The sequence below is a fragment of the Alosa sapidissima genome, chromosome 21 (genome assembly GCF_018492685.1).
Source record: "Alosa sapidissima isolate fAloSap1 chromosome 21, fAloSap1.pri, whole genome shotgun sequence".
NCBI lineage: Eukaryota > Metazoa > Chordata > Actinopteri > Clupeiformes > Clupeidae > Alosa > Alosa sapidissima.
In genome coordinates, this window is record NC_055977.1 from 21,888,505 (window position 1) to 21,915,053 (window position 26,549).

The following is a 26,549-nucleotide window of genomic DNA, read 5'->3' on the forward strand; positions in this document are numbered from 1 at the left end:
GCGTTTGAACATTGTATTTCCAACAATGTTGTTGATGATGCAGTGATACATATCATTGGTGAAAACAGTGGCAACGTGTAATACCCCACCCCCTAGAAATTCTCTGCCATGGCCTATGTCGACATTTTTCTAATTTAAACCGAGTGATTAATGCTGGCATTGTCATTGCCATCAGCAAAAACCTAAACCTATTGCAAGCATATAAAGCAGTTGACTTAAGCCGACCAATATGTGTCATTATTTGTTATTCATTATTTAATACCTATGTTGGAAAAAATATATAGCCTACACGAATTTCAGGGTATATCAGGCTTAATGGCATCACGTCGATGCTCTGCGCGCTTGATCGGAGTTCGCATCCTAGCTCTCCTTTTCATTACTGAGTAAGAGTAGGCCTACGAGACACAATAATGGGTTTTGACCATAAATATTCATGCATATAGTTACTTTACATCGAGAGACCAATGACATCAGTCAAAAACAATTGAATCCATGTGTCACTAGTTCACCTGCAGGTAGCGAGTATGGTGCGGGAATCGTGCCAAAAACCTTCCGACCGTCCATCTGATCAACCAACCAAACATCATACAACCCGCCTTACTGACACGAACTGTGGTCGCTCGGTCAGGTAATCTGTAATCCAGGTTACCAGGTGAGCGTCCACACCCATCTGCAAGAGCTTGTCTCCCAGTCTGATGGGTTGGATGGTGTTAAAAGCACTTGAGAAATCAAAGAACATGATTCTCACAGCACTTTTCCCCTTGTCTAGGTGAGAATATGTCCTGAGTAGAAGATAAGTGATGGCATCATCCACGCCCACTTACTCCAGGTATGCAAACTGTAACAGGTCTAGTGCATGGCGTACCTGGGGTCTGAGCATACCTAAGACCAGTCGCTCCATTGTCTTCATCACATGTGATGTAAGAGCGATAGGTCTGTAGTCATTAAGCTCACTAGGGTGTGGCTTCTTAGGGACAGGGGTGAGACATGATGTCTTCCACAGGGTTGGAACTTGTCCAAGGCGTAGACTCAAATTGAAGATGTGCTTCAGTGGCTCCCCCAGTTCAGCAGCACAGGCCTTGAGTAGCCTTGGACACAGTCTGTCAGGCCCCGGTGCCTTATTGGTGTGCAGTTTCTTCAGTTGAGCTATCACTTGATCTGTTGTGATGATGGGGGGGTGTAAGGGGAGGGGAGGGGAAGGGGTGCATCTGGGATCTGTGTGTCTGATGCAATAGAATAAATCTTTAATGTCCACCAAGGTGGACATTTTTCTTTGGCTCACCAGACATAAAAGACAGAGACATACAGCCACAGTATCATCTCAGACATATGAGTCGAAATATCATGATAAAATACATAGAACAAAATAAGATTAAAAAATACACAAAAATAAGAGTTAAAAAAGAGTAAAAAAAATAGCATCTCAGTTTGATATTGTCACTTGGTCTGATTGAGGATACTGATGGCATTTGGAATAAAGGATTTTAAATACACTTTTTGCCAGAGGCACTCTGTAGCGCCTCTCAGACTTCAGGAGCTCAAACTGGCTAGAAAGAGGGTGTGTACTATCTGCAATGATTTCCCTAGCTTTTTTCCTCATTCTGTCAGTACTGTATATATTTGTCTCAGATGTCTTTGAGGTCTTCCTACTATTAGTTACTAGCCATTGACACTATCCTGTTTAGTTTGTTTTTGGATCTACAGCTTAGGTGTCCAAACCAGGCAGAGAGGTGGAAGGTTAACACACTTTCAATGTGTGTGGTGTATACTCAGTTATCTGAGCACTAATACCCAGACGGCTTCTGAGGAGACGTTGTTTTCGAGCATTTCTTAAAAATGTACTCGGTGTTGTCTGAAAAACTCAGATGGTTGTCATCTGTAAAATAAAATTAAATAAATAAAATTAAATAAAATAAAAAAAATAATTAAATAAAATAAAAATTAAGCAATAGGATAGATTAATCATTGAGTCACAAGATAAACATCTACTTCGTAATTTTTGGTTAGGCGGTTGTGATTTTTGGTTAGGCGCTCTGGACACCAACTGAAACTACCAAGGAACGACCCAGGGGCAGTCGCACTTTGCGTCCTTGTTTGCGATTGAAAGTTCGAACTACCTTTCCTGAAAGGGACTGAAACTGGTAAGAATGGAGCTGCTGATAATGTGGGGAATAGTTTGCAAAACTGCTTCAGGGACATGCTTTGCACAACCCATAGGTCTATTTTGACTTGTTGAAAAAGAAGTATAATATGGGACCTTTAAGTTATCATTATGATTTATGAAAATTAATTAAAATGGAGCTCATCTGCATCAAGGAATGTTTTTTTTCTATTTTGGTTTGAAAGGACAACATTCAGTTTGAAAATATTGCATTAATATTCCTTTAAAACTGTCCCCAGCCATAGCTCTTTCTGAAAGTAAATCATAACAGATTGGTCTGTTGATTCTCCCGTTGAATCTTAAAATAGAAGTATTCAATTAAATATGGTGTGTCATCATCTTTTTAATGCATGTTTAATGTCTTTCAATCAGTCATATTTTACATATTTTATGAGATTAAAAGTAAGGGAAATTGCATCACTATCTAGATCTTTCATTAAGCAATCAGAGGTGAACGCACAGCATCTTATCATGGACACGTCCCTCAAGTAAACTATTAATTCATAGCACTTTTCATGTGACAAACCACAACAAGCATGCACATTACATGAACCCAATATGAGAAGATGTAATTTTCACAAACATTTACTCAAAAATACAAAATACTGATCTTAACAGATTTTAAAGGATTAAGTTATTAAATTAAAGATATTACATCGGAATGTAAGACATTTATGAGAGCTTGTATAAGGGCTTGATATAAGAATCAAAGGGTGGCCCCTAGTTCAGATGCATCCTGTGAGTGGTGTTTCCTGCGCCATGCATCTTGTACCCCATATCGTCCACACTGGCAAAGTGGGCGCCCAGGGAGGTGATGCCCGCACTGTTGACACGGCCGCTGAGGATCCTCAGTTCGCTCTCGCTGTTGGTGGGGTAGTGGGTGAAGGACAGGCCCAGGGGTTGACCTGCGGCCAGGAAACGACCTCTGTTGGTCACAAACTGCAGCTGGTAGATGAAGTTGTTGGGGTTGTACTTCCCTGACACCTGGACGATGGCCTCGCCCTCGAAGAGGGACATCTCCACGCGGTTAGTTGTGTTGCGGCCAACCCGAGGAGTCCAGGCGAAGCCATACTTTAGCTGAAACCTGAAAGTGATCAATCGTATAAGAGGCAGGTTATTCTCAGTGTAAAGTCAAGAGGGTTAAAGTTTTCAGTTTACAGCTAAAGCTGCCTTCCCTCTCTGCTGAGGAACAGCAAAAATAGAGGGAGGTGATATAAATGGCCTTCATTTTTGGAGCAAGAAGCTTATTTTCCAAAAGCAAACATGGCTAACATGCAGATCTATATTTAGATCTTTAAAAAATACACTGCAAAAGTAATCTAAAATGTAAGTATTCTACAACTCTGATGGCTTAGACTATTTGTTTTGATCAGCACAACACATGTGAAATCAGATAAACTAAGGGCTACGACATTAAGTTTGCATATATTACCCGGTGACAATGTTGTTGTTCTGCTCCCACATTCTAACAGCGGTGATTGGGCCAAATCCAGACGTGGCATACCGGGTTCCGGTGCCGCTGCCCACGGGTTCAGAGAAAGAGTACCGATCCGGCTGGACTGTGAGACAAGAGGAGAGTTCACACGTTAGGAAACGTTATCACCCATTGCCATAGCAACCCTCATTATCACCCACTTTCACAGCTCACTTCCCCGGCGCCGTGTATGGTTTGACGGTGTCACACCTCCACCGCCGCTTCCTGCCGACATTTGCCGCTGTGAGACTGACTCACTGCATTTGTTGGCAGTCAGCTGCTGATCGTGCAAGCGGTGTGGCGGTGCCGGGGTTCATGGCCTGTTTAGAGATGTGTACAAAGTAGGCTACTCACACTGAGCCCAGGCGGTCGAGCACAGAAGACACAGGGCCAGCAGCGCAAACATGTCTGCAACAAGACATAACATGACCTTCACATCAATATTCAATAAGTAACCTAGGCTACACATTGTACATGTTCATATTCATATAAGTAAGGATGTCTGTTGGAAACATGAAATCAAGAGTATTCTTTGAATAATTCTAAATTTCACCTGTAGGCCTATCACTTTTGACCTTGAAGTAGTCAAGACAGTATTTAAGTAATTTTAAAGCCAGCCCTTGGTGTATGTATAGTTGTTCAAGGTGTTTCTTTATATAAATTAATACTTTGAAAATACACAACTTTTAAATCTTGGGATTTGTCTGAAAGGCTCTCACCGTCTCTGTAGGCGTAGGGTCCAAGGAGAAGTTGGATATGAGCTTCTGAGCAGGAGATTCTGAATGATGTCTACTTGCCATCTGTCTGCTTACATTTATACTGTTTTCAGTGAATGGTAATATTGCAAACATACAGTTCAGGTCTATTGTTCATCTATTGTTCGACTGGTAATTGCAAAACCCTTTCTGTACAATATGGCAGAAATAAGAGGAAGGACAGGATTGCAAAATGTTTCCCTGACAAAGACAATGCTCAGACTTAGTGGGGACTTTCAGCGATTGTGTTTAGTTAAGATATATTTTCCAGTGTAAAACAATGGCTTTGTATATGAACTGAGATCGAATCTTTATGTGTCATCACACCATTTATGGGGTGGATCCATCGCAGTAGAACATAAAATAACAGAAAAGTGTGTTGAACACAAAATAAGTATCACTTACGACAGGTTTTATGCTAAAAGTAAGATTTACAACATTATTAATAGATACATTAGTTATAAAATGCCTATAAACATTTTAAAGTATCACCACCCTTAGATATTTCCCCCTTTTTTGCTTTATAAATTAATTTACAGTATGTTGGCCTTTTTTACAATAATTTACAAATGTCAAAGTGGAGGCAGACTTCTATAAAGAATGTTAATTAATTAATTAAAAAATATATGATGTAGAATAAGTGGTTGCATAAATATTCAACCATCTTAAAATGACTGACCTAAATCAACAGCAGTCAAGTCAATTGATGCTAGTAGTCTAATCAGTATTCCTGGCTACAATTCCACCACAATGACAAAATACTGTACCACTCTAAGCAAATCTGAGAAAATGTTATTGAAACGCATAAGTAAGGGGATGGATACAAAAAAAAATTCAAATCACTGAACATCCTCTGGAGTTCAATGAAATCCATCATTAAGGAAAGTAAGGAATATGGCAAATGTGTGAATCTGCCTAGAGCAGGTCGTCCCCAAAAATTGAGTGGCCATTCAAGATCAATACTGGTGGGGGAGGCCACCACAAGACCAATGACAACTCTGAAGAAATGAAAAGCTTCAGCAGTTGATATGGGAACTCTGCATACAACAACTATTGCCCGATTTCTTCACCAGTCAAAGGTCTATGTGAGTGGCAAAGCCCTTATTAAATCACAAATTAAGTTCACCCAAAGACTTGGGAGACTCTAAGGTCAAATGGAAGAAAGTTCTTTGGTACGATGAGACCAACATTAAGCTTTATGGCCATCAGACTAGACTCTATGTTTGGTGGACACCAAAAACTGAACATAATCACAAACGCACCATCTCTAATTTCAAGCATGGTGGTGGTAGCATCATGCTGTGGGAATGCTTCTCAACAGCAGTCCCTGGATGGCTTGTAAAGGTAAAGGTAAAATTAATTCAGCAAAATATATGTAAATCCTGTACCAGTGGCCAAGTCAAAGTCCAGACCTTAATCCTATAGAAAATCTGTGGTTGGACTTAAAAAGGGCAGATCCATGCAGATAATCTTTTGCAACCAAAGGTGCATCTACTAAATATTGACTTGAAGGGGGTGAATATATGCAGTCTCTTATTTTGCATTATATATTTTTTAATAAATTAACATTACTTAGAAATCTGCTTTCACTTTTTAAAGAGGGGTATGTGTACATTATTGTAAAAAAATGCCCCATTAAATTGTCCAATATTCAATTTTTAAAATCAATAAAAGGGGAAATATCCAAGGGCGGTGAATACTTTTTATAGGCAATGCATGTGACAAGTGACAAAAGGAAAAGGTGTAGTAACAAGATAATGACGTGTATTTGTAACTACACATTCATGTCATATATACACAGGATTATATTTAAACCAGTAGAACAGGCTTGGCCTTGAGCTCAGTTTAATGGTTCAGTTAATGCATTTCACTTCCTCGAACTAGGAAACGGAAACGAACAGAGCACGAACGTCATTGAAGATCAACTGTATTGTGTTCAAATAGTCATATTAATTGAGCAATCCATTATTCTAATTGACTTACATAAGGTACGCATATACTGTGAAAAAAAGGAAGAGGGTTTGTCACAGTTACTAAACCATAAAACATGAAATTATAGAAACTCATATTTTTCTTTCAAACACAATGTTATTTTGCCAGAGCAATGAATTATCTAACAGAATCATGTAAGATCAGTGTGAAGCACCTAAGTACTGTACCAGGAAGGCAAATGAACACAGGGGATGTCTAGTCTCAAACCGCCTACTTGCACACTTCAAATACTTAGTATAGTATATTGTGCAGATAGTGCCAAAACTCAGTGCACTGAAAGTACCCGGATGAAGCCCTAATGACTGTCAAAAAGCTCAGTGTGGAACAATGGACACTACTTACACTAAACGGGCGCCAACAGGCATCAATTCCAGTAAATCTTTTTTTAACATAAGTGTTGCTTTTGGGAAAACGCTAACCATCGAAAAGTGGGCACTACCAAAGCAAGTGCTCAGTGCACACTAGCAGTGTACTAACAGAAGTATGCGGTTTGAGACACAGTAGTGTCACCTTTTCATTGAGTTCCCATGAGCCAAGAACACTGAGATAAACACACAGCTATCCATGTTGCCAAAAGTTTTCATATGGATTTTCTTAAAGAGATTTATGTAGAGATCAATTTGGAGCTGGGTTGTATCGTATGTATGCTTTCAGATGAACCATGCTTTGTTCCCAACCATGAATGGGTATTGAACATGCACAACGTATAAGTGGTTCTATGATGCATATTTTCCACCCCAATGAATGCTTCTGAATTTTGGGCACAAGTTAGGCACACTGTTGGGAAAGCACATCATGACAGGCGGGGCTTCAGTGATGTCACCTGTGGTGGTAATTTGGTTAAATGCACACCTGTCCTGCAATCATGGCTCACAATTAGTTTCAGACCTTTGTGAAAAGACTGTCGGCCCGTGTTGCCCTCATGTGTGTTTGCCTGTTGTGTGCCCGACAAACTTGGACCTGTCTCATTTGTTTCATTTGGATTTTTACACCACCACCACAAGAAAACTAACTGAACATATTAAGAAAACCGACGCTTGTGCTATCCAGGAAGCGCGTTGGTAGTGAGCTATACCGGGGCAGTGAGAGCCACAGGCCAAGTGACCTCTCACTGGAGCTCTGCCAAGCTGACACACACACACACACACACACACATTTAGAAGTCTTACTTTCTACGTCTTTACACCACATAGGGCCAGTGTGTAGGTTAGCATTTTTTGGTTTTCCATTTGGGTTGCGTTGCGAAGATTTCAGCTATAAACTTCATACCCTAGACAACGTAGCTAAATTATTTGGATGCTGCGGCCTCGGTCACTTTGTAGTAATATTCAGAATGTTTCATGTCAAGACTTCATCTTTGAAGTCTTTAATCTCAAAATGATCTTCCATTAACATTGATGTCACAATACTAAGTACATCTGAATGCCTACTGTCAGTATATGCCTCCACCTGGGCAGATTCCTGTAGGCCCTAGATGGGTCAAACCTGGGTTACCCATGTATTAATCCCTACATGGAGCCCATAAAGCACCCATCATCAGCCCATCTGGGCTAACCCATGTAGAGCTACCATGGAAACCGAGGACAAAATTAACTGACAAAATTAACATTTTTCATAAACAACGGTTATCGGATGCGTTCCTGAGCCCATGCAAAGATTTCCACAAACAGATCTGTTTTTGTTGCTGTGCCATCGGAGGTCCTGAAGACCACAGCCATTCAATACTGTTTTTCAGCCATGTCCTTTGAATACAAAGATTTATCTGGACTGTCTGTATTTTAATGATACCTTAGATGATGAAATCACTTTTTTCCCATTGAGGATTAATACTCTTTTATTGTTGCAATATCTTCCCACACACTGAATAGCTCTGCATCTTCATTTCTGAGAGACTAACAAGAATGCTACTCTGGCTGCACAACTGAAGCGCTCCGTTCGCGTAGCATAAAAAATAATTTTGGAAGACTGGTCTAATTTTTTCAAATGTACGCACCGCTACCACCTCAGGGGAAGCTAATTGTTGCGGCAGACACAACGTGAATGGAATGCTTCAGTTGCACAGCCAGTGTAGCCTCTCTGGGATGTTTTTTTTTTATACCCAATCATGGTGCCAGTTTACTTAATTAGGCGTACATTTTTCACCTTTTGTTTTCTTTAGCATTACAAACTTTCCTAGCCTTTTTTTTGTTCCAGTCCCTATTTTTTAAGGTGTGTTGCTGGCATCAAATACCATATATAATATATTTTTATGAAGTACCATAATTTGTCAGTTTCACATTTTGATATGTTGTCTATATTCCTTTTGCAACTAAACATGGGTTTACGTAATTTGCAGGTTATCACATTCTGTTTTTCATTTACATTTTACGCATTATCCCAAGTGTTTATTCAGATATTACCACTGATATTTATTCTATTTTTTATTGTTTTATCAATCCATTTGATCTTTTTTTATTATATGTGTGATGAATAGAGATCAATAGAGGCATCATATGCATGCAAGGTGATGAACAAAGTGTTCATCTTCTTTCCTTTTCTCTTCTCCGATATCACATTCATTTACTGTTTCTCTGCTATCAGATGCCATCTAAATAATGGAAATTCCCAGCATATTTCTGGTCGAGTTTCATCACACATCTAGTTAGCCTGCCTCTGTGCTGGGGATGCAGGATGTAAACTGATCCTGCTTCTCGCGATGTCTGAGACTTTGTGAGACTGAAGGTCGGCGGGTACGATACACTGAACTTGCAAGCGGCATATTCTTCCTACAGGCAGTAGGGGCGGGCGAGAAAGTCTTCATTCACCCTGTAATGAGTCATTTAACCATATACCAACTTACGAAGATGATTAATTAACACAACAACATTGCCTGGTGTCCCTTTAAATCTCAGCATACACAATAAAAGATAATGAAAGGTCCACTGCATTTTAAAACTTACATTTATTCCAGAAACAATTTAAGGTTTGATTACAGATTTCAGTAGAGGATAGCATTTATATGAAATATAGGATTTATGTTGACAAAAATAGAAAAGTTTATAGCTGAGAGATCAAAAATGTCTGAGGTTTGAAAACTTTCAGTAGGACATTCGCACAGGAATTCACAATCATTTATATCAGCATTGCATTGGTGTTAGCTCTGTATTTATGCCAGTGCATTGCTATTGGACACGTCCACTCTTCCCCAGTGTGCCCCCAGAGAGGTGATGCCGTTGCGGTCGAAGCGGCCACTCAAGATGCGGAGCTCGCTGCCACTGTCTGTCGGGTAGTGGTTGAAGGACAGTCCACTGGGTTGCCCAGCTGAGAGAAAGCGCCCCCTGCTAGTCACAAACACCACCTGCTGTATGAATCTGCTGGGGTTGTATTTCCCAGACACCTGCACTATATGGCCTCGTTGTCAAAGAGAGTTATCTCCACTCTGTCCGTGCTATTCTGGCCTACACGAGGAGTCCAGGCGAAACCATACTTCAGCTGAAACCTATGCAGAGAGAATAGAAGTCAATAAATATACAGATATAAATATATACTATAAATACAGAAGAATGAAGATAAATAAACAACGTTTGAATATCAAGATCTTGATGTTTGATGGCATGGCATCCTACACTTAGAGTAGGCTAATTACAGTAATTCATAGGATTTAATAAAAGTTTATTTATGTGCATCAGAGGTACATGTTATTCAACATGAAAATATAATGCAAAACATATGACATCCATTTTTGCATGCAGCTTTTATGCAGGGACTGTGAGATGTTTACCCGGTGATCTGGTTATTGTTCTGCTCCCAAACTCTGACCGCAGTGATACGTCCCTCTCCAGAGGTGGCGTAGGCTGTGCCAGTGCCTCTGCCAACAGGCACAGAGAACGAGTAGTAATCCACCGCACCTGTGAAGACAAGGAAACGCATGTCCAGAACATCTAAGTCATCACCAAAGCTCCTGCCCTCAGCACAGTCTGTCTGGCTGAAAACTGACTGATAAGGTCAGATATGACATTCTCTCAGGATCTTTGGGGATGTTTATTTTGACAGAAGCTTATTGTGAGATCTGCAGGATATGTACTATAATAGGACTATACAATGCTATGGCAGAGTGTGTAAGTTCGAACACCCGCAGTATGGAAGCACAGATACTCACCCTGGACAGAAGTGACAGAGCCACGAGTTTGAACATCTGTATGAATAACAAAAGGAGTAGCAATCATTACAAACCCGAATTGAATAAATATGGAATGCTAAGAAAAGCACCATATGAACCATTTGCTAAAATGCAAGACCTATCTGAAATACATAGGTTCTCTGCTTATACTAATATTTGGCACTCCAAAAAAAGCTTTTAAGCCTGTTAAGATTGTTTTACCCACAACTAAACTGATCTACAAGAACAGCTATAGAAAAAGGAATACGAAATAAGAAATACAGGGCAATTAAATATAGGGTTCACCTATTTGAAAGTATACTCACCGTCTTTGCAAAGGGATGAGGCTTAGAATGCCTCCTGGGAGAGAACTCTAAAGTAATGAAGGAGACTGTTCAGACTGGAGACTGCTTAGGGGACACATATATACCTGTTTGCCTAGTGCTTTTAAATAGGCGATGAGTAACGAGTCTTTGTGTCCATTGCATGCCTTGTTACATTGTCTTTATAGCATTCTTGCGTCACATTCCATGAGGTGGAAAACAATTGTGACTAGAATTTAGTAATGTTTGTCTTTCTGGTTCAACTTATGGTTATTTCCAATTAAATCCCTTAAAAACGGTGCTTACAACTTTGTCACGTTTAACATTAAATTGAATGCAACATTTGAATAGAACGAATTATATAATCTATTTCAACATTTGAATAGAAAGAATATCTATAATAATGGGAAAGAATTGGGCCAATACCTTTTCAGGTTTTGAAATATCACAGAACCTTGAGTGACTTTTGGCTTACATTCATTTTAATCCTTTGCATCACTAAGTTATCTTAAATCAAACTGGTTCTAGCTTCTTAAATGGATGGATGGATATTGCCACAGACCGATAAAATATATGGAAAACAGCTGCACACATTAAAGGACCGATCTAAACTTCTTTAAATAAGTAGTCTGCCCTGTCCCTTCCTGTAGACCACCAGTGTTATACATCCAATCCGGTCTGATGTCAAGGTTGGAGAGCCAGGGATCTGTAGCTCTTCAACCACCTTGATCTCTGCACCCAGGATAGAAATGGTGTTCAACTTGGCCCTGGCCTTCCTAAACCACCTCGAAACAGAGTCCATGTCATCTTCTAGCCCTGGAAGCAAATGTAATTTGTTGCCGCTGGGTGCGTCTAGATTTCTAGACTAGTCATCTTCACCACTGAAATAATATTGATTAGAGCTATGTTCTATGTTTATAGATCTACATTCTAAATGAACTGCCGTAGGCCTAAGGCCCGGTAGTAAGTGAAGCGAGTAGGCTAGGGGCATTATTATGTGGAAGGAATTGAAAGCCAATCACACGACTCCGTGCACTATTTATTCCTCTTTCTGAAACAAACTGGAGTCAAAATAATTGCTTACATCCACCGGCACAGACGTCACAGCGAGGAAAGAGACAAACTCATTGAGCTGGCTCTACTGACTTCTCAAAAGAACAAACTTATCTTTCCTTATCGATCTCACAGCTGCGCAGTGTTCCTGCATTCACAAAAAAGAGAGAAAGATCCCAAAACACATAAGGACTTGTGTGCTATCTTACAAGATCTCACTGTTGCTATGTGTGCAGCCCTTTCCCATCACTGATCAACTGACCAATTACAGCCTCACCCACCGCACAGACCCACCTTGGGTAAATAACTACAGCCCCCACAATTCTCCGAGCAAACAGCGTTCAGTTATTTGCGGTGCGCTCCACTTGACAGTGGCTTGCCTGCAGCAAGTGTTAACAAGCGATACGATTGTGTACAATGAGGATAGACTGAACACAACAAAATTGCGCCCGCGTGAACTATGAACGAATTAGAGAACTAGCAGAATGGCTGTTGAAGGTAAGCATGGCAAACTATTATGTCGCGTTTCCAAACTGAATGAATATCTCTGTTTTTCTGCAGTGAGGGATGAATAGTACGTCCATGATAAAAACAAGGTGCACAGTCAAGCGTGGATGCTGGACCGGCGAGCTTAGTCTATGATTGGCTAGTGTTAGTAGCGGCTCTCCAGCAGATCTTTGTCTTCCTAGTACACGTCCACAGTATACATTGCTGTGATGGTCTGAATGGAGCCTGCATGAGCTGAGATTAACCGAGTCACATTCTTTGAAGATTAGCGAATATTGTGTATCATTGAGCGTCTTCATTCTCTCAGCGAACTCGTTCGTCAATAACGCATGGACATAGACAGAGATTTCGGAAAGTGCTTTGGCTAAATCGTCATAAATACAGCAGCAAAGCGGTTGCTGGACGTTAGTATACTATAGGCACAACCAACTGATGCGCATAATAGTGCAACACGTTTCGTAATATAATTGATAAGTGTTGGTAAGTTCAGCCTCGCTGTCCACTCAGCAACCTGGAAGCGTTGAGGAACAGAAATCTGCTGTTCATTGGCAGGGCACCACAACGTGTCAATTTGAGCCCTCTTCGAGGCCCCTTTGTATGATCGTGACTCCCCAGGAGTTAAACCATGAGGGCTAACCTGCAGCAACATGGCCGAAATTGATACCTTGCTTGATAGTTTTGCCAGGCGTGTGAACCACTGGACATCCACCAAAAGCCAGACGCGCATCATTAAGCGGTTGCAGACATGATGCTCGGGCAGTCACCTCACCTGATAGGGGGCATTCTATGGATTCAGAATCCTATGCGAGGTAGGTGTGCCGATTTGTCATTAGAAGACAAGTGTCAGGAACCATGTATGTGCATGCTAGATAATGACAAACCGGTTCCTTATCATTGGTATCAGTCCGCTGACAAACTCGCTCCAGCGGCTGTGTGTTCTCGAATTGTCTACGTGTAAGTTACTTTAGGTAATCCAACCTGTGTTTTTGGCCAACATCACCCTCGCCACAGCCTAGGTTAGGCACACACAGACATCCACACGGCCAGCAAGCATTAATGAGGCGTTATGTGATGTAGCCTAACAGACCCGATTGTTTTGTTTTGGAAATTATGGAGCACGGTCGAAACAACATGTATTTCAGCATAACAATCTTCTGTTACGAATGTATCAACCTGTTTTGTTTATTGTCAGATCACGACATTCTTTCTTTTTAAAATAATTGAACAGCATACATGTGCTGATTTGTGAGACTTGACAGAGAATTTGAGTATTTGTACTATAAGCAGACTTGGTTCAAGGCAACTTTAACAATGTTCCATTATGGCTGACTAATAATATTAATTATTACAAGCTTGAGCCAGGTTAAGTTCAGGATGATACCTGTCATCTTAATAGTGACACTATTTGGTTGGAGGATCTGTCTGCTTGACTAGTACACCACCAGTGTGACCTCTTACCTTAAACTGATGTGACTGAAACTGGACAGGTGAAATTCTGGTGTCATCATTATGGTTACAGTAAGCCTAGGGCCTAAGAAGAACTTCCTGTTGTCATATTCTCTACTTCCTGTGGAAGCAGAACACACTGAAAGATGGACTGTAGGCAGATGGTGTTAATGATTCATAGCAGGTGAAATGCTGAAGCTGATCAAACATGCCGCTTCAGGTTTTAAACTCTGAGGTATTTTGCCTCATTATGGTGTGTTTTCCTCCATCCCTTTTCAGACTTTACGCAGAAAGAAAACTGAATGGCAGATTTGAACTTTTGTTACCTTCTCCCAAGAAGGTTATGTTTTTGATGTGATTTGTCTGTCTATCAGCAGGATTACACAAAAACTACCAGATCGATTTTCATCTAGACCAGAGGTGTCCAACATAAGGCCTGGGGACCAGATCAGGCCCGCCAGCAGGTTTCACACGACCCCTCAGATGTTTTGGGCAGGAAGGGAATATTGAAAAAAAAAGATATTCACATCCAGTTGTCTTCAACAATGTGTAATAAGCGATATCTATCATATTACAAATTGATTGAACATAGCACTACAAATCATCCTCAGGAAGGAAAATGCTGAAAAAAACTGACATGGCATATGGTATTTCAAGATAGAGCAGTGTATAACAACAGTAGGCCTACATTATCTGTACTTGTTTGCTCATAAGTGGGTATAGTAAAGATGAGTATATCATCAAACAACACTCTGATACCCATGTAGAAAAATGATAATGACCATTACATTGGCGGCCCCCACAAGTTCTCATTCCAACAAATCCAGCACACTGCCTAATATAAGGTTGACACCCCTAATCTATCTCATTCAATTTTGGAGTGGGTTTTCAATCTCAGAGCGAATCCACAAATTAGATTTTTAATAATTATATTATATTTCTCTTTTGTTAGCATTTGAAGATCGGCCTCACTCTCCAAGTGCCCTTCTAGTATTTGGAAAGTTTCTTTGAATTATGCTTAATTATTAAATTATTATCATGCTAGAAAAGAGGTATTACAGCTCCTTGATATCTAAAAGTATATCCTCTCTCCTGTCAATATGAGCATATACCTTCTGTATAGTTACTGTAAGCGTTGTTGTTCCAGATGTATTATTTACATTCTAGCAAAACCAAAGCCATTGGTTTTCATGTAAAATGCCAGATGAATTGCACTTGGATTGGATTTCATTCTTTGTTACTACATGTTCATAAAGAAGGGCCAGGACATTTAGAATAATGCCAAATAATTGTGTCTTTTTCGATTATATTTTTGGAATGGTGATCAGTAAGACAGGGCCAAAAGACCTTGTGGGTTCTCTAGATTGGTAGCTGTAGGTTAGTAACAGTTGTATGTTCAATACCCGGCTCCCACCGTTTTGTTAAGAGCGAGGCACTTAACCCCGAATTGCTCCGGGGACAATGGCCCTTGTAATATAGTTGACATATGTAAGTCGCTTTGGATAAAAGCGTCCGCTAGATTAATAAACGTAATGTAAATGTAACTGTCTGGTGCGTGTAACTGAGTGAGTGCTGTGTCATCATGGCCCACCCCCTTCAGAGGTTGGGTAGCGTAGTGTACCAGTGAGTGATGGAAAGGGCAGGTTCCCAAATGAAACGCCCTCCTCAGTCGGCTGATTCAACCATCCACATTTCCTAGTTTGCGCAGCCTGAAGGTACTCTAGTCATTAGCGAAGCCCCTAACCCCCCTCAGATCTCTGTCCTACAGAGAATCAGACTGACTAAGCTGGTCTCTACTGAGAGACTCCAGGCCATACCTCTGTGAAAACTATGAATGGGCTGCCACTGCCAATCTCGCCTGTAGGTCGGCATCTTGAGTTAATGGGGGGACGTTTTTTTTTTTAGTTTTTGAACTTTGATTTTTTTAAAGCAAGTGGCCTTGCAGTATGAGAGAGGCTTAGGAGATAGAAATACATGATACAATAGGACCTTGTCACTGCTCAGAATGAGTTCATGATGCAATGGTGTTACAGTGCCACCCCCAGCTGCACAAAGAGCTGAAATGTACCCCTCTACAATGGTACCACAAAAACATTCAGTCTGTGAGTTGTGCAGTTACACACAACTGCATGTTTTGTCATCTTTTACATTGATATTAGTTTCATAGATGATAAGCCTCATGATGAAAAAAGTAGGATGAAGTAAGTGAAATCTGTCCTGCAAAAATTAGAGCTTCTGGCTTCTTCTTTCTTCTTAACAAGACCTTTCCTCTATGACGTTCCTCTCTCTTTGTTCAGACCCACTTCGATGCTATTTGTCCACTGTAAAAAATAAATCCTAATATCCCTCATAGCCAAGGCTGTGATGTGCTGCTGGAGAGACTGTTTGTCAGAGCCTAAGAGGGGATGGCTAAATTGAGGCCCAGATAGTGGGAAGTGCGGCTTATGCATCCTGACAGGCACTTTGTTGTTCCTTTATAGTGGCCTCTCTTAACTTTTTTAATGCATCTGGGGGATCAGGAGACCCTGAGTTTATGGCTGCCAATGCGTGTGCCACCAAAGCATTGGTTTAGGTCAGACTTGGTTGGGAGTCCGAGCACATCACAGAGGCCTTGAGGTGGTAGCCTCGGGGGAATTGGGATTGAACGGCTTCTTACCTGGAGCACTTGATAGAGGATTGTGTTTTGAAGCTATGGAGAAAGAAAGAAAAAACAAACACAAAAGTGTCTCTTCCTTGTGCAGCCATTTAATTTCCATTAAGGGTCATAAAGTAGGTATTATATAACACTGAGTAATGCCCCTTGGGAATTGCAGTGAATGAAGAATGAGTTGATACAAGGGATCAAATGTTCTCAGAGCCCCTTACATATGATTTAGCACTTTGGGATGTGTGGCTAATTGGATTTTTGACTCAGCAAGGTAGCAGAGGCCAGTACTTTGTCTCGAAATCGGAAAAAATCTCAGCTTCTCATGCAGAATCCATGAGCTTATTACATTCGCTGAGTCTGGGATCAATATGGATTGCAGGATGATGTTTCTATTTATAGCTGTGGCCCATTCTATTTTTCCTAGCGAGGCCACTTCCCCATGAAGAAGAAGAAGGGCAAGAAGGTGTAGGCCTAGTTTAATTTTGGATCTTATTAATATTCAACTGAAAGGAGGCTGAGGCAGTGGGACTGAATTACGATACGTCGTGTGGCATAACTGTGCACAAATCACTGTAGACTCACTCAAGCCATTGTGATGGAAAGAAACTGCGTGGGGTCGGGAAAAGGGGGGTGTCTCAATGTCATCGCGAGACAGCTCATTGATTTGTTGTCTTTATTAGGCAAATCATCCTCAGGAAGGAAAATGCTGAAAAAAACTGACATGGCATATGGTATTTCAAGATAGAGCAGTGTATAACAACAGTAGGCCTACATTATCTGTACTTGTTTGCTCATAAGTGGGTATAGTAAAGATGAGTATATCATCAAACAACACTCTGATACCCATGTAGAAAAATGATAATGACCATAACATTGGCGTCCCCCACAAGTTCTCATTCCAACAAATCCAGCACACTGCCTAATATAAGGTTGACACCCCTAATCTATCTCATTCAATTTTGGAGTGGGTTTTCAATCTCAGAGCGAATCCACAAATTAGATTTTTAATAATTATATTATATTTCTCTTTTGTTAGCATTTGAAGATCGGCCTCACTCTCCAAGTGCCCTTCTAGTATTTGGAAAGTTTCTTTGAGTTATGCTTAATTATTAAATTATTATCATGCTAGAAAAGAGGTATTACAGCTCCTTGATATCTAAAAGTATATCCTCTCTCCTGTCAATATGAGCATATACCTTCAAGGCAAGGGTCGTATAAAATTCCCATGAACCTCCCCTCATCTCTCGGCAAGATATGGCCACCGTGAGCGATGGTTATGGCCGAGAGATGAGGCAAACCGTGCCGATGGTAATTCCAGCAGTCAGTGTTACACTAAATCAACTCGCTCGAACAGAAGTTCGCTTCAAAAAATGCTGTTGGCACAAGGAGCGAATCGATACTCATTGCTATGGAAATCCATACCGACCTTCAGTCTTGTATTTGCATGTGTGCGTCAGTCGTTTGGTGCTTGGTATGACAATTTAGGGTGATTCAGAATAGCTAACAGTGCTGAGGAAAAGTGCTTGAGTTGAAATGTTGGCAGTGAGGTGATGACTGGGTGATATTTGAAAGCCCATCTGCTATAGACTTTGAAGAGTCATAATTAATTCATGCCAGGTTCCTCATGGTAGGGCTTTGGAAGGTGACTGCAATATACAGTTACAGAGATTGGCATTCACTCTCTGGAAATGCAGTTCCTCTTCACCATGTCCTAAAGAGGAACTTTTAAAAGTTCTTCTTTGCATACCTTGATAAAGTGCTTTGATTAACCCCAAATTAAATGTTTTGTAGAATTGTAAAGGTCACATTTAAAACACTAACCATATTCTCTTGTTGTAATTGATAATACAGAACATTTGAGTTGAAGTGAAACGTCTACCTTGTATGAGGTAGACATAATTATACCTAAGAGAGTGTATTTTGTCCCACAGCCAACAAACCTTGAAAAAACTCCATCGCCTATTTTTAGTAAACAGCCTGTCACATCAAGGCACGCTTTGTCTCTCAAAGTAGGAAGGGGTTCTGAAAAAGCGCCCAAAAGTTCTTCCGCCTCTCTGAAATATTAATAGCTGTCCTTATGGTCCATATCTGGTAGTTTTTGAAATCTATTAATACTGCCTTCCTATATGCCGTTTCCTTTGCATCTCATGCCACAAAGTGATTGTCCCCCCCCCCCCCGTAACACAGTGGTTCACTCAGCAACGGGATCATTTTTAGCTCAGTTAGTGTCTGTTTAAACTGGGTCAGTTTTCTCTCTTTTTTGTTGTTTTTTTTTGTGAAGGGTAGAGGGGGAGAATTAGTGCAGAGCAGGGTGCATCTGTGTGTGTGTGTGTGTGTTTGTTTGGGGGGGGGGGGGTGGGCCGTTGGTGGGCTCTCTCCTCCTTTCGCACAGTGCTAATGTCGTTCGCGCTGTCAGTGTGAATTAAGGGACAGACGGCGCAAAAAGCCAGATCCCCATCCGGCAGGTTCTCACGGACGAACGCCCAACGACCCGGGCCAGGCGCTGACTGGCCAGTACCCAGAGCGCAAGCCACAATCCCAGCACCTCCAGTGCATCTCGACCCAAACTCTAGGCCTGGGCCTGACCCATTTAATTTGGGGTGGGGGGGGGGGGTTGCAGAGAGCTTGACGAGGTGCAACCCGGCCGGGATGTGATGTTCGCCGCCTCTGCTTCCCTCCCTTTTGATTTCTCCCTCACTATCTGTCTCCTCTTCAAAGGGCTCAATTATAACTTCAGTCAGTTTGTAACAAGGAACCTCGAGTGATGTGGCCTCGGCTGTTAAAGAGTGTCCTCTGGAGCACGCGCACACTTACACACACATATCTCTCTCACCCACACACACACACACACACACACACACAGACGCACACACAGACACAGACACAGACGCACACACAGACACAGACGCGCACACAGACGCACACACCAATTTTCTCTCAGTGTAAATTGAGTTAGCGCAGGGGAACACATACTGTATTGTTCTGTCCATCAGTCAAATCATTCTCTGTTCATACAAGAATAAAGACAGCCTGTCACCGTGTCTCAATGAAAGGGATTGTTGATATTAAGTAATTGATGGCAAAATGGTTGATGGGTGTTTAAGGGTCAATTATTCACTGACTGTCTGGAGAGAAAGCCAGAGCAATCTCTTTTCACCTCTCTCTCTCTCTCTCTCTCTCTCTCTCTGTCTCTCTCTCTCTCTCCCTCCATGCTATCTACACGTTGTGGATTTTCCCATACAGTGTTGGCATAGGAAAGAGCAGCCATGTGTCAGTAGCTTTTGCCTGGAAGCTGTCATAACTCTCTGACCTGCCCCCCCCCCACACACACACACACACACACACAAACTCACACTCACACACACACACACACACACAGATTCTGAAGTGGCATATTCTGTCATATTAGCAGGCTTCACCTTTAGGGAGAATCTGTTCTTGGGCTCATGCTCCCCATCTGCACACACACACAAACACACACACACACAAACACACACACACACACACACACACACTTATTAGGGTAAGGCCCTCGTGGCACACAGCTGGTCTTCCTGTCAAGGCTTGCTTTCTGGGTCGCACAGGGTCGTTGGCACACAAAAAAAAAGAGAGAGATTGCGAAACACACACGGCCCCGTGCTCCACTTTGAGGCCCAGAGTTGCCCTACAGTACGCAGGGCCACTTCACTTCGGATCACACATCACCAAGGTTCCCGCCTTGAAGCTCTGTGAGGGCAGGGGAGACAGCGGTCTATGGATGGGTTTTGCTGGGCTTGGCTGCCTGCGAGGGCTTTTTGAAGCCACAGAGGCTCTGTCTATGCGATGGGGGCAACGGGGACTGATTGTTCATTCAGGACCTCACCCGTGTCTTCTCCCTGGGTTTGTGAATGAGCAAGAACAGGAGGAGGAAAACACGGTGGAGGAGGAGGTTGGACGATGTCTCAGTGATGCATCTCTCTCTTTTCTTTTCTCTTCCTCCTCTCTCTCTCTCTCTCTTTCTCTCTCTCTCTCTCTCTACTGCTCCCTCTCTCTCTCTTTCCGCCCTCATTGCGCATGTCACAGCACCAAAGGGGAGAATGTTCCGAGCTATTTATAGGAACGGTTGCAGAAAAAAGAAAAAAGCAGCATCCCTCTGGCGCTCGACCCACACGTTCTCCTCCCCACCACCAATACCACCCAGCACTGCTGCGCCCAGGCTGCCGGTGAAATCAGCCTCCCTCTCCATGAATCGGGGGAAACTGAGCCATGACTGTGCTCAGTCGGCCTGCGCTTACCCGTCCCCCCCCCCCCCCCTTGTGTGCTTGTGTGTGCTGTGGCCCTGTGCTGTGCCACTCTAACCTCTTTCTTTCTCTTCCCTATCTTTCTTGTTAGATCTCACTTCTTCTCGACCATGATTGTTTTTTGTTTTTTTCTCTCCCTCTACTTAAGAAACACGCTTACTGTAGCATGATGCATAATTCACCCCTCCGCTTATAGAAGTGCCTGTGTGCACAAGGCGTGTTCCCTGTGCTGCTCCGTGAAGGGGAAAAACGAGGTTTGGAGCGAAAAAAGAGAGATGGAGAGAGAGTGAGAGAGAGATGGAGCAAGGGAGGAAAGGCAGTGAGAGGGGAGAGGGGGAGAATTGGAGCTGAAGCGGGGTGCCGTGCCGTGCATCCTAAGTTTCCTTTGTTTGAAGAGGAGCGTTTGTCTCTCATCGCCTGACACAGAAGGCACATCAATGCCACCACAGTGTTCTCTGCAGTTTGGAAACAACATACCATGTGTGGCCTTGTCAGCAACCCATTAAATATTTGTAAATTTGTGTGTGTCTAATGCAGACAAATATTTAGTCTTGTATAACTGTTTGGTCTAACTAAATCACCCCTTTGGGGGACAAATTAAGTATCACCGATTCTTCTTCCTTTGCCGATAGATGTTTCTCAGTTAAATCTTCACACTGTTTCAACCTGCGGGAATTTAGCAGTAGACCGATTGCCTTGGTTGGGAGCTTTATGAGGACACTGCACTCACAGGCGCTTCACTGACATTTGATGTTTTCCGGTTGTCCTTAAAGCGTGAATGGCGTGTCGTCTGGGAGTGGCAGTTGCCCGCCTTCCCAGGTGACAGCTATGGGGAAGGGCACGGTTTTATTTTCTTTAATTCCTGGTCGGGTTTCTTGTAATTGCCGGCTGGCAGCGGCCCGGAATGATCCCTGGCAAGCGTCCACCATCTGGCTGCGGTTCAAGTTCGGGCCAGTGTGATGGATTTAGCCAAAGTGTCATTTTTCCCCCTCCTCCTCGTCCTCTCTCCTCTCCCATAACCCTGTCATTTAGCTGAGGGATGTCGTGGAGGGGGGACTTGTCTCACAGGGTAGTGGGTACAAGAGTCTAATCATCACATGTATGTAGTACATGGATTTGTGCTCCTGAAATGGCTCTGATTTGAAAATGAATGTAATGCTCATGGTTATTTTATGTCGACCTACTCCTGCACCAATTGAAAATCAGGGCAAGAGAATTTAATCCCAAAGAGGGACTAGTGAGGTAACACACATTTATGTTTCGTTTAAGTCATAATTATTTTGGCTTGTTAGGTTATCAGGATGCATTATTCAGAGTATTCATTTTTACCTCACCATGCCCAGACATGTTGAAGTCTGGCGCCCCTTAGTGGATACTGACAGACATAGCAGGTCCAGACCCCTAGGGGCAAACCACTTGTCAATCGATATAACGACTGGTTCATTTCAGTTTTTTTTTTCGATACAGGGCTTCACGTATCGATGTAGCCGTATCTTACACGTTAAAAACGGATACCGATACGTATCGGTTAATCTTTACACCCCTACTTCCTTGTATGACTTCCTCATATAGGGTACAACCGGGACGATTGAAACGGGGGACGAATGAAACATTCCGGTTTTCTCCGAGTGCAACGATGATAGACAGTCATCGTTTGGACAAAGCATAGAGCATATTAACCTCCGTTGCTCAGCCAAATGCCTTCCTGTTACGTCCTGGTATCACGGACTTAAAGGTGATAAACGATTTTTGATGGTCACAAGTTTACTCCATTAGCGTTTTTTTTTTTTTTATTATTAAAGAGTGTTTTTCATTTAAAGGTTTGACTTCATGCTTTTTCAGTAGACCATTTAGTGCTCTCCCCAATCCCAGACGTTCACATTGCATGTTTGTTTTTAATGGATGCAAAACAGCCTATAATGCTAAATGTCTATGGCGGGACGATTGAAACACCTGTTTCATTTGTCCCGACCAGGCAGCAATCTATCTAAAATAACACATACTTGAAGTACCATTCATGATATGTTGTCAAATATTGAAATTGTGGGAAGTTTACATAATTTAAACTGTATGTTTCATTCGTCCCCCATGCTGTTTCATTCGTCCCAGCCAGGAGGGACGAATGAAACAAAACTTCTACTTAAATAACTCTTGAACGGTTTTGTTCAGAGCTGTAAATGTAACTGTATTTGACAGAGGATAGATGTAGGTTGCTAGTGACAAAATATTAACTTTCAGTGTTTTACGATGTCTTTGTAAATTACGTTTAATTAAGAAGTGTTTCATTCGTCCCGGTTCTCCCCTACCATAATTAATAATTATAGGTGTGAGTTAGTGTTGAAGCACTGTTCAACCAGGGGAACACCAGGTTATTAAATCCAACAATTTATTACAGGTTAACACTTTGAAACTCCGGTGACAATTACAGTAAAATGACTGATGCCATAATCTAGATAGGTTTCAATCTGTGCTGTGCTCAGAATTACCATTAGAACACAAATCCATCACACAGATTTCTGAGCAAATTACCCAGAAGCTTGTTTGTAATTACAGAGTGTGAGAGAGATTTTCACAGTCCCTTTTGCCACACAACCCTCTTCAATTTCTGATGCGATAAAGCTTCCATTTATCTAAATACATCAGACCACAACAAACTGGTTTGGAACATATGTGGGCTGACGTGTAACAAGATATTTAGAGTGAAACTGACACACCAGATCACCAAATCCTGAAGACAAATTGGAATCACTGATTCTCTTGAAACCTCAACAATCCTTTGAGCCAGTGAGCCTACATGAGTTTGGACACAAAATGAGAGATGCGTCGCAATATTAGATGTAAGGAGTATGTTACAACTTGTTTGGTGTTTAGCATTTGGGTATGTCTTCTAAGGGGGTGTGAGAGCACCATCTGGTGTTATTTTCATGGTACTGACTTTCAGGTTGTCTCATTTTTTTCCGTTTGTGTGTTTGTTTGTTTGTTTACCTTCTATAGCTGTCCACTGCAACCTGAGCCAGAACGGCATCGACCACCAGGTGTGCTCGGAGGACATCACCTCTCAGTTGGAGGAGGAGCCTATCGAGCAGGAGAGCCTGGGATTGGACGAGGAGAGTAGTCCCACCTTTCCCGAGCGGAGTCCAGCGTTCCAGCGGCGGTCCCCACCCCAGCGGTCTGTCTCAGAATCAGAACTCTCTAAGGTCAGTACTGTCCAGAGACTGGAGGAAGAGATGAAGACTCTCCCTCTCTCTCACTCTCTCTCTCTCTCTCTCTCTCTCTCGCACACACACACATGCACTCACACATGCACACACACATGCACACACACACACACACACACACACAGGGGCGCAGGATATATTTTGTGTGAGGGGTAAATGAGGGGGACCAAATTGTGATCAAAAACCCAGATAGTGAAATCAGGCTTCCAGATATCGGACCACCACTTCTGACCCACTGACGACCATGATAATATTTTAAAATCTATTTTGATCAAAATGCCCAAAATTGTAGAATGGGCAGAATGCCAGATCTGCCCTCAGACCAGCTTCATGCTATGTGGGAAGTCTCAGCTTTTACACTTAGGCCTATGAAATTCTACTTTTATTATTTTTGAGTTATTTCACACTGCTTAGCCAATAGTTTAATACTCTTAACAGCTACATGGGATGTTGGTATTTTATGAAGCCATGAATGAACAAGAGTTTATACAGGTCATATGCTTATGATCCAAACACACATGATCAAATAGTTAGGCCTACTTTAACTGTCTGGTATAAAGTTGTCAAATTGTTGTAAACCAAATCAACACTATATTGATGTAATGTTAGGAAATGTTGTAAATGTGAGGAAACACCTTGTAATGGCTTTGCAAGGTATCAGAACACATGGTAAGGACCAAAGCAATTAACAGACAATTACAATGATTTGCAACTTACTTTGTCCTTATTACTATTACTATTAGTAATTAACAACATTGAATGAATTAAAACATATTAAACATATTTAAAATGTCTGTCAAATATTTAAGCAAACATAATATCTAGGCTAAATAACTTCAGGCAAATGCAAAATTAGGCTAAATCATTTACCCATTAAAAAATGGGCTATAGCCATTATAGCATGATACATGGATGCATGCAACATGCTATCTGACATATGGGGGGATTTCATGATTATTGCATGACGTATGCAATATCTGTCAACTTTTTACAATTTACATTTTTCTTTTCTTTTGCTGTATTCATTTTGATTTTTCTTGTTGTGCCCCGAGCTTCAAAGAACTCCTCACGTCTGTGACAGGCACTAGTAAGGTAGTTTAGGACACCCCGGAACGCTATCAGATACACTGTATCCGATACAGTGATGGCCTACCTTTACTGTCTGAGGGATTTATGCACCAAGGTAACTCAAGTACATTAATTGTGTCTTGTAAATTATGTCTGAAATGTTTTAGAACTTAAATGAGTTAGCCTACTCATCTTGTATTAGTGAAAACTAGTTGATACGCAGTAGGCTAGTTGAGTTATTAAACAGAATAGCTAACGTCGGGATGAGCAGGAGACGGTCTACAGTAGTAACTTTAACTTGGTTTAGTTTATGATGTTATGAACTAAACCTTTTTTTCCCTTAATAAAAAGGGAGCGGGACGGTCTCTTCAAAACCGTGGGTGTCATATCCCCTGTATCCCCCGTGCCTGCACACACACACACACACACACACACACACACACATACACACATACACACATACATAGATGCAGAGACACAAGTTCTGAATTTAATTGAATTACTGCATGTGATAAAAAAAACATCATAGTGTTTTGTATTTCATACCTGTAAAACTACTTAAAAAATATAATGTATATCGATTGTAGGCAAAAACTATTTTACTGCGGAAAAAATGCACAACATGAACTTCTTCAAACGGGCATGGATAGGTACTCACATGTATGCTCACAAGGTCAAACTATAACCCAGATCATTTGTAACTGGCTCCAGACAATTGAAATGAAACAAAAGAACTCCTTATCGTCAATCAGGGCATCTTATTGTTCCTGTTCCTGTCAAATGTGTCTCTGAAATGCGGAAGAACCCGAAATGACGTGTCTCGTCTCTCTCATTACTTGTCGTGACGGGGCTCTTATGACAGGAAGATTCTGAGGAAGATTCTGAGTGGAAATTGTGTTACCTCTTGAATGAGTTTCCTGAACTCTGTACAAAGCAGCTTAGTTGAGATCACTTCCTTCTGTCTCTTTGTTATATTGCAATCATATGCTAAACGGTAGACACAACACAGACACTCCTTGCTTATGAAGGCCTACAATACATTTAGCTCAAGGTATGACCCACTCTGGTCTGACCCATTGCAAAAGTGTATTAGCATTTTCTCTTTGCACCGACCCCACCCTGTTCAACCAAGCTTCATCCACAACAGCCGCCTTATGTAATAATGTTTTTTTTTTTGTTCTTTCTGATGGGAGCCACAATGGCTGCACGGCATCCAAATCCAATTTCAAGCGGCCATTTTTAGCTATTGCCAATTCCCTATGCGTCCTCGATTTCCTCCCTCCTTGCCCGCGGTGTAGACGGCCTCATCAACACACGCCACGGTATAATTAACAGCGAGCCTTTTTTTTGCCTCTGTGCTCCAGGACTGAGAGAGAGAGAGAGAGAGAGAGAGCACAGGAGAAGGGGAGAGAGAGAGAAAGAGGCGAAAGATTGGCTTTGAATTCATCTGTGGAGCTTGGGCAGTTAATTAACTGAAAGACATTGAT

The 26,549-nt window shown here is 41.8% G+C and overlaps 2 protein-coding genes and 1 pseudogene across 5 annotated transcripts in view; 1 reads left to right on the top strand and 2 right to left on the bottom strand.

Annotated features, from left to right (window-relative positions):
* Nucleotides 1-2,580: 2,580 nt before the first annotated feature.
* On the bottom strand, nt 2,581-4,399 carry LOC121695881 (zymogen granule membrane protein 16-like). The gene is made up of 4 exons (XM_042077054.1): nt 4,355-4,399; nt 3,990-4,043; nt 3,594-3,720; nt 2,581-3,245 (listed from the first exon to the last, which is right to left on the bottom strand). The coding sequence occupies exons 2-4, from the start codon at nt 4,039-4,041 to the stop codon at nt 2,882-2,884; spliced, it is 543 nt and encodes a 180-aa protein (XP_041932988.1). The 5' UTR covers nt 4,042-4,043; nt 4,355-4,399; the 3' UTR covers nt 2,581-2,881.
* Nucleotides 4,400-9,213: 4,814 nt separating this feature from the next.
* On the bottom strand, nt 9,214-10,587 carry LOC121696175 (annotated as a pseudogene).
* Nucleotides 10,588-11,993: 1,406 nt separating this feature from the next.
* The window catches only part of samd12 (sterile alpha motif domain containing 12), a 69,428-nt gene continuing 54,872 nt past the window's right edge, over nt 11,994-26,549 (top strand). The window contains exons 1-3 of one of the 4 annotated variants that reach the window (XM_042077320.1): nt 11,994-12,394; nt 13,080-13,212; nt 23,771-23,973. In XM_042077320.1, the coding sequence (XP_041933254.1) occupies nt 13,149-13,212; nt 23,771-23,973 (267 nt within the window). In that variant the 5' untranslated portion in view covers nt 11,994-12,394; nt 13,080-13,148. Of the gene's footprint in view, nt 12,395-13,079; nt 13,213-14,377; nt 14,399-23,230; nt 23,614-23,770; nt 23,974-26,549 lie in introns of those variants that run through there. The other 3 variants (XM_042077322.1, XM_042077323.1, XM_042077321.1) reach the window with 3 other exon arrangements.

What these genes read in the sequence shown, in the direction of transcription:
- LOC121695881 (XM_042077054.1), bottom strand. Translation starts at nt 4,041, where the DNA reads ATGTTTGCGCTGCTGGCCCTGTGTCTTCTGTGCTCGACCGCCTGGGCT. An exon ending in CTCGACCGCCTGGGCTCAGT is followed by an intron (nt 3,721 to 3,989) that starts GTGAGTAGCCTA and finishes CTTGTCTCACAG; the next exon opens with TCCAGCCGGATCGGTACTCT. An exon ending in AACAACAACATTGTCACCGG is followed by an intron (nt 3,246 to 3,593) that starts GTAATATATGCA and finishes GATCACTTTCAG; the next exon opens with GTTTCAGCTAAAGTATGGCT.